Source organism: Pleurodeles waltl, chromosome 7, assembly GCF_031143425.1.
Source record: "Pleurodeles waltl isolate 20211129_DDA chromosome 7, aPleWal1.hap1.20221129, whole genome shotgun sequence".
In the NCBI taxonomy this organism is placed as follows: Eukaryota; Metazoa; Chordata; class Amphibia; order Caudata; family Salamandridae; genus Pleurodeles; species Pleurodeles waltl.
Window position 1 is genome coordinate 11,758,483 of NC_090446.1, and position 15,121 is coordinate 11,773,603.

At 48.8% G+C, this 15,121-nt stretch overlaps 1 protein-coding gene across 1 annotated transcript in view; it reads right to left on the minus strand.

Moving 5' to 3' along the window:
* Nucleotides 1-14,715, minus strand: part of LOC138303549 (sulfotransferase 6B1-like) — a 116,639-nt gene extending 101,924 nt beyond the window's left edge. The window contains exon 1 of the mRNA XM_069242790.1: nucleotides 14,397-14,715. Coding sequence (XP_069098891.1) covers nucleotides 14,397-14,589 — 193 coding nt within the window. The 5' untranslated portion in view covers nucleotides 14,590-14,715. The remainder of the gene's footprint in view (nucleotides 1-14,396) is intronic.
* Between the last annotated feature and the right edge of the window lie 406 nt (nucleotides 14,716-15,121).

Consider the following 15,121-nt stretch of genomic DNA (forward strand, 5'->3'; position numbering starts at 1 on the left):
GGTTCTGGTGGCTGACTGGGTGAGACTTCTTAGCTCGAGCTTGCAGTGTCTCAGTCACAGATTTAAACCAAGCAGGGCTAACACGGGCTTTTATCCTTCTAAGGCAGTTATTAACCACTCAAGAAGTGGTTTCAGTCCAGCCAGCCCCTGGCCTTCCCACACCTTGCCATCCACGGATACCCTGTGGGAACTTCCACAGAGCATTCTATCAGCTTCTGCTGCTGTGTGTTTGATACCTGATGCTGGTGTCCTGCATGGTGAGGATGCAACTTTGAAACTGTCATAGGAAGAAGTGCATACAATTAAACAGATTACAATATTCACCAGATTCAGGACTTTCCTTAACACAGGTCTGCAGGGGCACCTCATTTCAGACATATAGAACCCCTAGGCAATAGTACTGTGAACCCCACAATGTGCATCCACCCAGACTTTCAGCAGCCCATTCTACCCAGGTGGATGTCACACAGCTCTACCAACAAACAACAGGCCTCCACATTCTTCCATTTATAAATATAGGAGACTGCTAATGCTCCTCGCTTGCAGCATACACTGTGACCCAAGCCAGTCACACACCTGTCAATGCACCACAGGACTAACATGCACCAGCACAGCTCAAACTCACCATACTCTGTCACAGACACACTCAAACACTCACACAAACACAGTCACTCACTCTCTATCTTCTGCATACTGCAATGCACCAAGGGTCTAACATGCACCAGCACAGCTCAAAACTCACCATACTCTCTCTGTCAGAGGCACACTCACACTCTCCACCTCACACACTGACACAGTCACTCACTCTCGGTCTTCTGCATTCTGCAATGCACCACAGGTCTAACATGCACCCCCACAGCTCAAACTCACCATACTCTGTCACAGACACACTCAAACACTCACACAAACACAGTCACTCACTCTCTGTCTTCTGCATAGTGCAATGCACCAAGGGTCTAACATGCACCAGCACAGCTCAAACTCACCATACTCTGTCACAGACACACTCACACAAACACAGTCCCTCACTCTCTATCTTCTGCATACTGCAATGCACCAAGGGTCTAACATGCACCAGCACAGCTCAAAACTCACCATACTCTGTCACAGACACACTCACACACTCACACAAACACAGTCACTCACTCTCTGTCTTCTGCATTCTGCAATGCACCAAGGGTCTAACATGCACCCGCACAGCTCAAAACTCACCATACTCTGTCACAGACACACTCACACACTCACACAAACACAGTCACTCACTCTCTGTCTTCTGCATTCTGCAATGCACCAAGGGTCTAACATGCACCAGCACAGCTCAAACTCACCATACTCTGTCACAGACACACTCACACAAACACAGTCACTCACTCTCTATCTTCTGCATACTGCAGTGCACCAAGCATCTAACATGCACCGGCACAGCTCAAACTCACCATATTCTGTCACAGACACACTCACACAAACACAGTCACTCACTCTCTATCTTCTGCATACTGCAATGCACCAGGGGTCTAACATGCACCAGCACAGCTCAAAACTCACCATACTCTGTCACAGACACACTCACACACTCACACAAACACAGTCACTCACTCTCTGTCTTCTGCATTCTGCAATGCACCAAGGGTCTAACATGCACCAGCACAGCTCAAACTCACCATACTCTGTCACAGACACACTCACACAAACACAGTCACTCACTCTCTATCTTCTGCATACTGCAATGCACCAAGGGTCTAACATGCACCAGCACAGCTCAAACTCACCATACTCTGTCACAGACACACTCACACAAACACAGTCACTCACTCTCTGTCTTCTGCATTCTGCAATGCACCAAGGGTCTAACATGCACCAGCACAGCTCAGACTCACCATACTCTCTCTGTCAGAGACACACTCACACTCCCCACCTCACACACTCACACAGTCACTCACTCTCTGTCTTCTGCAATGCACCACAGGACTAACATGCACCAGCACAGCTCAAACTCACCATACTCTGTCACAGACACACTCACACACTCACACAAACACAGTCACTCACTCTCTGTCTTCTGCATTCTGCAATGCACCAAGGGTCTAACATGCACCAGCACAGCTCAAACTCACCATACTCTCTCTGTCAGAGACACACTCACTCTCTCCACCTCACACAGTCACTCACTCTCTGTCTTCTGCATTCTGCAATGCACCACAGGTCTAACATGCACCAGCACAGCTCAAACTCACCATACTCTCTCTGTCAGAGACACACTCACACTCTCCACCTCACACACTCACACAAACACAGTCACTCACTCACTCTGTCTTCTGCATTCTGCAATGCGCCACAGGTCTAACATGCACCAGCACAGCTCAAACTCACCATCCTCTCTCTGTCAGAGACACACTCACACTCTCCACCTCACACACTCACACAGTCACTCACTCTCTGTCTTCTGCATTCTGCAATGCACCACAGGTCTAACATGCACCCCCACAGCTCAAACTCACCATACTCTGTCACAGACACACTCAAACACTCACACAAACACAGTCACTCACTCTCTATCTTCTGCATACTGCAATGCACCAAGGGTCTAACATGCACCAGCACAGCTCAAACTCACCATACTCTGTCACAGACACACTCAAACACTCACACAAACACAGTCACTCACTCTCTATCTTCTGCATACTGCAATGCACCAAGGGTCTAACATGCACCAGCACAGCTCAAAACTCACCATACTCTGTCACAGACACACTCACACTCTCACACAAACACAGTCACTCACTCTCTATCTTCTGCATACTGCAATGCACCAAGGGTCTAACATGCACCAGCACAGCTCAAAACTCACCATACTCTGTCACAGACACACTCACACACTCACACAAACACAGTCACTCACTCTCTGTATTCTGCATTCTGCAATGCACCAAGGGTCTAACATGCACCAGCACAGCTCAAACTCACCATACTCTGTCACAGACACACTCACACACTCACACAAACACAGTCACTCACTCTCTGTCTTCTGCATTCTGCAATGCACCAAGGGTCTAACATGCACCAGCACAGCTCAAACTCACCATACTCTGTCACAGACACACTCACACAAACACAGTCACTCACTCTCTGTCTTCTGCATACTGCAATGCACCAAGGGTCTAACATGCACCAGCACAGCTCAAACTCACCATACTCTGTCACAGACACACTCACACAAACACAGTCACTCACTCTCTGTCTTCTGCATACTGCAATGCACCAAGGGTCTAACATGCACCAGCACAGCTCAAACTCACCATACTCTGTCACAGACACACTCACACAAACACAGTCACTCACTCTCTATCTTCTGCATACTGCAATGCACCAAGGGTCTAACATGCACCAGCACAGCTCAAAACTCACCATACTCTGTCACAGACACACTCACACAAACACAGTCACTCACTCTCTGTCTTCTGCATTCTGCAATGCACCAGGGGTCTAACATGCACCAGCACAGCTCAAACTCACCATACTCTGTCACAGACACACTCACACAAACACAGTCACTCACTCTCTGTCTTCTGCATTCTGCAATGCACCAAGGGTCTAACATGCACCAGCACAGCTCAGACTCACCATACTCTCTCTGTCAGAGACACACTCACACTCCCCACCTCACACACTCACACAGTCACTCACTCTCTGTCTTCTGCAATGCACCACAGGACTAACATGCACCAGCACAGCTCAAACTCACCATACTCTGTCACAGACACACTCACACACTCACACAAACACAGTCACTCACTCTCTGTCTTCTGCATTCTGCAATGCACCAAGGGTCTAACATGCACCAGCACAGCTCAAACTCACCATACTCTCTCTGTCAGAGACACACTCACTCTCTTCACCTCACACGCACACACAGTCACTCACTCTCTGTCTTCTGCATTCTGCAATGCACCACAGGTCTAACATGCACAAGCACAGCTCAAACTCACCATACTCTCTCTGTCAGAGACACACTCACCCTCTCCACCTCACACACTCACACAGTCATTCACTCTCTGTCTTCTGCAATGCACCACAGGCCTAACATGCACCAGCACAGCTCAAACTCACCATACTCTGTCACAGACACACTCAAACACTCACACAAACACAGTCACTCACTCTCTGTCTTCTGCATTCTGCAATGCACCAAGGGTCTAACATGCACCAGCACAGCTCAAACTCACCATACTCTCTCTGTCAGAGACACACTCACTCTCTTCACCTCACACACACACACAGTCACTCACTCTCTGTCTTCTGCATTCTGCAATGCACCACAGGTCTAACATGCACCAGCACAGCTAAAACTCACCATACTCTCTCTGTCAGAGACACACTCACTCTCTCCACCTCACACACTCACACAGTCACTCACTCTCTATCTTCTGCATTCTGCAATGCACCAGAGGTCTAACATGCACCAGCACAGCTCAAACTCACCATACTCTGTCAGAGACACACTCACACACTCACACAAACACAGTCACTCACTCTCTGTCTTCTGCATAGTGCAATGCACCAAGGGTCTAACATGCACCAGCACAGCTCAAACTCACCATACTCTGTCACAGACACACTCACACAAACACAGTCACTCACTCTCTATCTTCTGCATACTGCAATGCACCAAGGGTCTAACATGCACCAGCACAGCTCAAACTCACCATACTCTCTCTCTCACACTCTCCACCTCACACACTCACACAGTCACTCACTCTCTGACTTCTGCATTCTGCAATGCACCACAGGTCTAACATGCAGCAGCACAGCTCAAACTCACCATACTCTCTCTGTCAGAGACACACTCACTCTCTCCACCTCACACACACACACACACACACAGTCACTCACTCTCTGTCTTCTGCATAGTGCAATGCAGCAAGGGTCTAACATGCACCAGCACAGCTCAAACTCACCATACTCTCTCTGTCAGAGACACACTCACACTCCCCACCTCACACACTCACACAGTCACTCACTCTCTGTCTTCTGCATTCTGCAATGCACCACAAGTCTAACATGCACCAGCACAGCTCAAACTCACAATACTCTCTCTGTCAGACACACACTCACATTCACCACCTCACACACTCACTCACTCACTCTCTGGCTTCTGCATTCTGCAATGCACCACAGGTCTAACATGCACCAGCACAGCTAAAACTCACCATACTCTCTCTGTCAGAGACACACTCACACTCTCCACCTCACACACTCACACAAACACAGTCACTCACTCTCTGTCTTCTGCATTCTGCAATGCACCAGAGGTCTAACATGCACCAGCACAGCTCAAACTCACCATATACTCTGTCACATACACACTCCCACTCTCACACAAACACAGTCACTCACTCTCTGTCTTCTGCATACTGCAATGCACCACAGGTCTAACATGCACCAGCACAGCTCAAACTCACCATACTCTCTCTGTCAGAGACACACTCACTCTCTTCACCTCACACACTCACACAGTCACTCACTCTCTATCTTCTGCATTCTGCAATGCACCAGAGGTCTAACATGCACCAGCACAGCTCAAACTCACCATACTCTGTCAGAGACACACTCACACACTCACACAAACACAGTCACTCACTCTCTGTCTTCTGCATAGTGCAATGCACCAAGGGTCTAACATGCACCAGCACAGCTCAAACTCACCATACTCTGTCACAGACACACTCACACAAACACAGTCACTCACTCTCTATCTTCTGCATACTGCAATGCACCAAGGGTCTAACATGCACCAGCACAGCTCAAACTCACCATACTCTCTCTGTCAGAGACACACTCACTCTCTCCACCTCACACACACACACACACACACACACACAGTCACTCACTCTCTGTCTTCTGCATTCTGCAATGCACCACAGGTCTAACATGCACCAGCACAGCTCAAACTCACCATACTCTCTTTGTCAGAGACACACTCACATTCTCCACCTCACACAGTCACACAGTCACTCACTCTCTGACTTCTGCATTCTGCAATGCACCACAGGTCTAACACGCAGCAGCACAGCTCAAACTCACCATACTCTCTCTGTCAGAGACACACTCACTCTCTCCACCTCACACACACACACACACACACACACAGTCACTCACTCTCTGTCTTCTGCATTCTGCAATGCACCACAAGTCTAACATGCACCAGCACAGCTCAAACTCACCATACTCTCTTTGTCAGAGACACACTCACATTCTCCACCTCACACAGTCACTCACTCTCTGTCTTCTGCATTCTGCAATGCACCACAAGTCTAACAAGCACCAGCACAGCTCAAACTCACCATGCTCTCTCTGTCAGAGACACACTCACACTCTCCACCTCACACACTCACACAGTCAGTCACTCTCTGTCTTCTGCAATGCACCACAGTACTAACATGCACCAGCACAGCTCAACCTCACCATACTCTCTCTGTCAGAGACACACTCACACTCTCCACCTCACACACTCACACACAGTGACTCACTCTCGGTCTTCTGCATTCTGCAATGCACCACAGGCCTAACATGCACCCCCACAGCTCAAACTCACCATACTCTGTCACAGACACACTCACACACTCACACAAACACAGTCACTCACTCTCTGTCATCTGCATTCTGCAATGCACCACAGGTCTAACACGCAGCAGCACACCTCAAACTCACCATACTCTCTCTGTCAGAGACACACTCACACTCCCCACCTCACACACTCACACAGTCACTCACTCTCTGACTTCTGCATTCTGCAATGCACCACAGGTCTAACACGCAGCAGCACAGCTCAAACTCACCATACTCTCTCTGTCAGAGACACACTCACACTCCCCACCTCACACACTCACACAGTCACTCACTCTCTGTCTTCTGCATTCTGCAATGCACCACAAGTCTAACATGCACCAGCACAGCTAAAACTCACAATACTCTCTCTGTCAGACACACACTCACATTCACCACCTCACACACTCACTCACTCACTCTCTGGCTTCTGCATTCTGCAATGCACCAGAGGTCTAACATGCACCAGCACAGCTCAAACTCACCATACTCTCTCTGTCAGAGACACACTCACACTCTCCACCTCACACACTCACACAAACACAGTCACTCACTCTCTGTCTTCTGCATTCTGCAATGCACCACAAGTCTAACACGCAGCAGCATAGCTCAAACTCACAATACTCTCTCTGTCAGACACACACTCACATTCACCACCTCACACACTCACTCACTCACTCTCTGGCTTCTGCATTCTGCAATGCACCAGAGGTCTAACATGCACCAGCACAGCTCAAACTCACTATACTCTCTCTGTCAGAGACACACTCACACTCTCCACCACACACACTCACTCAAACACAGTCACTCACTATCTGTCTCCTGCATTCTGCAATGCACCACAGGTCTAACATGCACCAGCACAGCTAAAACTCACCATACTCTCTCTCTCTGAGACACACTCACACTCTCCACCTCACACACTCACACAAACACAGTCACTCACTCTCTGTCTTCTGCATTCTGTAATGCACCACAGGTCTAACATGCACCAGCACATCTCAAACTCACCATACTCTCTCTGTCAGAGACACACTCACACTCTCCACCTCACACACTCACACAGTCACTCACTCTTTGTCTTCTGCATTCTGCAATGCACCAAGGGACTAACATGCACCAGCACAGCTCAAACTCACCATACTCTCTCTGTCAGAGACACACTCACACTCTCCACCTCACACACTCACACAGTCACTCACTCTCTGTCTTCTGCATTCTGCAATGCACCACAGGTCTAACATGCAGCAGCACAGCTCAAACTCACCATACTCTCTCTGTCAGAGACACACTCACACTCTCCACCTCACACGCTCACACAGTCACTCACTCTCTGTCTTCTCCATTCTGCAATGCACCACAGGTTTAACATGCACCAGCACAGCTCACCCTCACCATATACTCTCTGTAGGAGACACACACACTCTCCACCTCACACACTCACACAGTCACTCACTCTCTGTCTTCTGCATTCTGCAATGCACCACAGGTCTAACATGCACCCCCACAGCTCAAACTCACCATACTCTGTCACAGACACACTCACACAAACACAGTCACTCACTCTCTGTCATCTGCATTCTGCAATGCACCACAGGTCGAACACGCAGCAGCACACCTCAAACTCACCATACTCTCTCTGTCAGAGACACACTCACACTCCCCACCTCACACACTCACACAGTCACTCACTCTCTGACTTCTGCATTCTGCAATGCACCACAGGTCTAACACGCAGCAGCACAGCTCAAACTCACCATACTCTCTCTGTCAGAGACACACTCACACTCCCCACCTCACACACTCACACAGTCACTCACTCTCTGTCTTCTGCATTCTGCAATGCACCACAAGTCTAACATGCACCAGCACAGCTCAAACTCACAATACTCTCTCTGTCAGACACACACTCACATTCACCACCTCACACACTCACTCACTCACTCTCTGGCTTCTGCATTCTGCAATGCACCAGAGGTCTAACATGCACCAGCACAGCTCAAACTCACCATACTCTCTCTGTCAGAGACACACTCACACTCTCCACCTCACACACTCACACAAACACAGTCACTCACTATCTGTCTCCTGCATTCTGCAATGCACCACAGGTCTAACATGCACCAGCACAGCTAAAACTCACCATACTCTCTCTGTCAGAGACACACTCACACTCTCCACCTCACACACACACACACACACAGTCACTCACTCTCTGTCTTCTGCATTCTGCAATGCACCAAGGGACTAACATGCACCAGCACAGCTCAAACTCGCCATCCTCTCTCTGTCAGAGACACACTCACACTCTCCACCTCACACACTCACACAGTCACTCACTCTCTGTCTTCTGCATTCTGCAATGCACCACAGGTTTAACATGCAGAAGCACAGCTCAAACTCACCATACTCTCTCTGTCAGAGACACACTCACTCTCTTCACCTCACACACACACACACACACAGTCACTCACTCTCTGTCTTCTCCATTCTGCAATGCACCACAGGTTTAACATGCACCAGCACAGCTTAAACTCACCATACTCTCTCTGTCAGAGACACACTCACACTCTCCACCTCACACACTCACACAGTCACTCACTCTCTGTCTTCTGCATTCTGCAATGCACCACAGGTTTAACATGCACCAGCACAGCTCAACCTCACCATATACTCTCTGTAGGAGACACACACTCTCCACCTCACACACTCACACAGTCACTCACTCTCTGTCTTCTGCATTCTGCAATGCACCACAGGTCTAACATGCACCCCCACAGCTCAAACTCACCATACTCTGTCACAGACACACTCACACACTCACACAAACACAGTCACTCACTCTCTGTCATCTGCATTTTGCAATGCACCACAGGTCTAACACGCAGCAGCACACCTCAAACTCACCATACTCTCTCTGTCAGAGACACACTCACACTCTCCACCTCACACACTCACACAGTCACTCACTCTCTGACTTCTGCATTCTGCAATGCACCACAGGTCTAACACGCAGCAGCACAGCTCAAACTCACCATACTCTCTCTGTCAGAGACACACTCACTCTCTCCACCTCTCACACACACACACACACAGTCACTCACTCTCTGTCTTCTGCATTCTGCAATGCACCACAGGTCTAACATGCACCAGCACAGCTCAAACTCACCATACTCTCTTTGTCAGAGACACACTCACACTCTCCACCTCACACAGTCACTCACTCTCGGTCTTCTGCATTCTGCAATGCACCACAGTACTAACATGCACCAGCACAGCTCAAACTCACCATACTCTGTCACAGACACACTCCCACTCTCACACAAACACAGTCACTCACTCTCTGTCTTCTGCATACTGCAATGCACCACAGGTCTAACATGCACCAGCACAGCTAAAACTCACCATACTCTCTCTGTCAGAGACACACTCACACTCTCCACCTCACACACACACACAGTCACTCACTCTCTGTCTTCTGCATTCTGCAATGCACCACAGGTCTAACATGCACCAGCACAGCTCAAACTCACCATACTCTCTCTGTCAGAGACACACTCACACTCCCCACCTCACACACTCACACAGTCACTCACTCTCTGTCATCTGCATTCTGCAATGCACCAAGGGACTAACATGCAGCAGCACAGCTCAAACTCACCATACTCTCTCTGTCAGAGACACACTCACACTCTCCACCTCACACACTCACACAGTCACTCACTCTCTGTCTTCTGCATTCTGTAATGCACCACAGGTCTAACATGCAGCAGCACAGCTCAAACTCACCATACTCTCTCTGTCAGAGACACACTCACACTCTCCACCTCACACACTCACACAGTCACTCACTCTCTGTCTTCTGCATTCTGCAATGCACCACACACACAAATACACTCAAACTCTCCATCCCACTGACTGTGAAATGCCACACAGACACACAAGCACACTCACACTCTCATCTCACACACTCTGCAATGTCTCACACACAAACACATACTCAAACTCTCCCTCTGCCTGACCGTGCAAGGCCACACACACACCACACAAGCACACTCTCATCTCACGCACTCTACAGTGCCACACACAAACTCACACACCCTCAAATACACCATCCCCCTGACTGTGCAATGTCACACAGACATGCAAGCACACTCACACTCTCATCTGATCACACTCTGCAATGTCTCACACACAAACACATACTCAAACTCTCCCTCTGCCTGGCGGTGCAATGCCACACACACACCACGCAAGCACACTCACACTCTCATCTCACATACTCTACAGTGCCACACACACACAAATACACTCACAAACTCATCTCACACACCATGCAAGAACACACACACTAACACACTCAAATTCTCCATCCCACTGACTGTGCAATGTCACACACCACACAAGCACACTCATACTCTCATGTCACGCATTCTACAATGCCACATACACACACTCAAACTCTTCATCCCACACACTGAGTGATGCCCCACACTCACAAACACATCTAACACACCATGCAAGAACACACACACAAACACACTTAAATTCTCCATCCCACTGTCTGTCACACACACACACCACACAAGCACACTCACTCTCATGTCATGCACTCTACAATGCCACATACACACACTCAAACTCTTCATCCCACACACTGAGTGATGCCCCATACTCACAAATACCCTCACACTCTCATCTCACACACTCTGCCATGCGACACACACACACAAACACACTCTCTCATCCCACACACTCGTCAATGCCACACAAACACAATCATTCACACACTAACCATCTCACACATTCTCTGATGTCTCACACACATAAACACAGTCACTCACACCCTCTTTATCTCACACACTGCGATGCCACTTTCAAACTCTCTCCCATTGCCCATCACACACACTTTGTGATGCCACACAGAAACACACCTACATTCTCATCTCACACACTCTGCAATGCCCCACACAGACAAACACACTCACAGGCTCTCCATCTCACATAGTCTGCAATGCCACACAGAAACACACTCACTCACACACTCTCCATCTCACACACACACTCACACACTCTCCATCTCACACATTCTGCGATGTGACATACACAATCAATCTTACACTGTTCATCTCACACCCACTGCAGTGCCACACACACAAACAAGCCCAGACGCTCCATCCCACACGGTCTGCGATGCCACACACACACAAACACACATTCTGGGATGCCACACAAACAAACACAGTCACTCACATACTCTCCTTCTCACACACCCTGTGATGTCACACAGCTATTCACACACACACACTCACATTAACAGCATTCAAAACGTTTATTTTGCTTCCATTGCTGGTTGTCATGTATTTCTGAGAGCGGAGCAGCAGTCCCCGGAAACCAGGCAGGCGCTTGTCTTCAGGGCGCTGCCTCAGGGACTGAGCGGGCACATCTCAGTCAGGAGGATGACTGTCCCCTGCCCGCTACTTCCGCCTCAGTGGCGCCCTGCCCGAATCAAGAACAAAAAGTGCCTGTGGTGTGGTTGAGACACAGGGAGCGATGACACAAGCGCACACACAAGCAGTCTGGCGTCGGGTCAGTGGGTCCTCTCACTGGGGGCCACTTGTGATCAGACTGGCAGCCCACTCCTGGCCCTCTTTCACTGCAACGCTGTCACCTGTGCACACCTGATCTCACCCTGGCAAGAGCACCAGACGAGTGTGACGTGGAATGGAGCTGACAATAGGGGGGTGCCCCACCCTGGACACCCCCAGCCCATCCAAAGAAGCACCCCTGGGTGCATTACAACTCAGGACAAGAAAGCGGCCTTCTGATCACGGGGAGCCTTCTGGGAATTCTAATCCTGGCCTTTGTGCAATGTCAGGACCTGGTAAGAGCGAGCACAGAGCTCCAGAAGGGTGAACAGCTTCACCTAGTTTTACAAGGGATTTAATCATCTTTATCCACAGCCATCTCTTCAGGTGAATTACACGAACAGGGCTATGTGTGCTCTATATCTGGCCTCCCCAGCTGTGTCCTGGTATAGTGGGGTGGCACTCTGCCCCATGTGATCACAACTAACGTGGAAACATTCACACATTCTCTTCCATGGCTGCTGGGACCTTTAGACCCATGTGTTACTGCTGTTCGGGTGCACGTTGCAGTTCAGCAGTTTTAGCAGTAACCTGCATAAGGACGTGGGTGCCAATTATGGTCACTCCTTGTTTCAGTTCTACCTTCCAGCAAGTCGCTGCTTAAATCTGTGCCAGGCTGATTAGAACATAAGTTGACTTATTAAGGCAGGAACTGGGTACATGGAGAAGTTTCTCTGCTATATTGCACGTCTCCTGGCCTGTGAAAACTGTCTGCTACTTAGCCAGCAGGCAGGTAAATAATGGAATTTCTTTGCTATTTTCAAGTCCGCTGGCCAAACTACACATAATGTCTGCTCTTTTGCAAGTGGTTGGGTAAAGAGTGAAGCTTCTGACAATACACCAGCAGTGCCTTCTTTCTTATGTGCTCAAACCCCTGTCTAAACAGTGTATAATGACTATCTTTTAGCCACAGCCACGTAAATAGTGATGGTTGCATGTGATTTACTCAGCCACTGGCCAAACAGTGCAGAATCTCTACTATTTAACCAGCGTTCAGGTAAATAGTGAACTGTCTCTGCTATTTGCAAAGCCACAGGCCAAACAGTGCAGAATCTCTACTATTTAACCAGCATTCGGGTAAATAGTGAACTGTCTCTGCTATTTGCAAAGCCACAGGCCAAACAGTGCAGAATCTCTACTATTTAACCAGCATTCGGGTAAATAGTGAACTGTCTCTGCTATTTGCAAAGCCACTGGCCAAACAGTGCAGAATCTCTACTATTTAACCAGCATTCGGGTAAATAGTGAACTGTCTCTGCTATTTGCAAAGCCACAGGCCAAACAGTGCAGAATCTCTACTATTTAACCAGCATTCGGGTAAATAGTGAACTGTCTCTGCTATTTGCAAAGCCACAGGCCAAACAGTGCAGAATCTCTACTATTTAACCAGCATTCAGGTAAATAGTGAACTGTCTCTGCTATTTGCAAAGCCACAGGCCAAACAATAAATAACATCTACAATTTAAGCAGCTGCCGGGTAAACAGCAGCGAAAGTTCATTATTTATCGGGTGGCAGGCTAAGCAGCTGCTATAATAAATATAGCAGTAAAAGCCTCTTCTTGGCAGTCAGGGTAGTGGTAAACTCACAGATGTGCACCATGCATGCCACCTGTGATCTCTGGCACCAGGCGCAGAGCCGCCAAAGTTTCCCAGGTCCATGCATGATGTACTGGTCCAGTCCAACTTCTTTTACTTTGAATTATGGGACTTGTGGTTCTGTTTTATAATGGAATAAACAAGACTGCATTTCCCAGAATTGAAAGATATAACCTGGACAGGAGCAGCACATCGCACACGAACCTGGGAAAGTTGACAGGGCTGCAGGTGCTGTAAAAAAATCAACTCAAATGTGCAAGTTAGTCGTGACGTCATTTCTTATTATATGAGGAGCAGGGCTCACAACCAGGCTGTACCTCTGACTTTAATATATATGGGTTTTAGACAGGTATCACATAGGTGTCACTGGGACCCCCACAACAGTGTTGCCTTTTTAAGCCACAGAGAATTGCATTCTGGGACTTGTAGTTTGACTTCAGTATTGACGCATTAGCTAAAAAATCCCAGCATGCAACGTGTTGTTGAGTACACCACAGTCTTTTAATGCTGACAAAAAAACAAATATATATAACCAGTGTATTTACTCACCGCATTTAGGGTAACACACCGTGAGAAGGTCGTCTGCCCTGAGCTGGAAAGTGTCTAGCGCCTGGAAAGTCTCTGGGCTGCACAGCATGCTGGGGTACAGCACCCCCTTATAGGTGAACAACAGCTCCTCGGGGGCCTCTCCCTTCGCTGCAGCCGAGAGTTGTTCGTTTATTTCCACAAATCTCTCTGCCATCTTGATTCAGGCTGTGTGTGAGAGGGTGTGCCAAGGAGGGCTGTGAGCCTGTGAGCGAGGAGAGGTGAGGCTGGGCCTGACACACACGGCCCCTTCTGTCCCTCACACAGGAGGTGACAGCATCCTTTATGTGAGAGGAGCCGGGGAGGAGAGAAGGGGAGTGTCTCAGGGAGGGAGGGAAGTGGGACAGAGGGTGTGTAGGGCTATACAGCGCTTTGAGTCACAGCTCCTTGGCGCTATGCCCGGTATCCTGACATCATCCGACCCTTGCTTTTTAAATTACAGGATAGTTCAATCTGGGACACGTGGTTATGGCTAAAAACAAAAGGAACTGCTGCTCGCATATTTTGTGAAGGGTTCACTCACATCATGCATTAAAACAAGCATTGGACACGCCAATTGTTTTGAATGTTGTGTAGTGAAAATATCATACCAAGCTTCACAGCACAACAAGTGTACAACATGGACAGCAGCAGGCAGGGCCGGCTTTAGGGTGGTGCGACCGGTGCGGCCGCACTGGGCGCGACCTGGA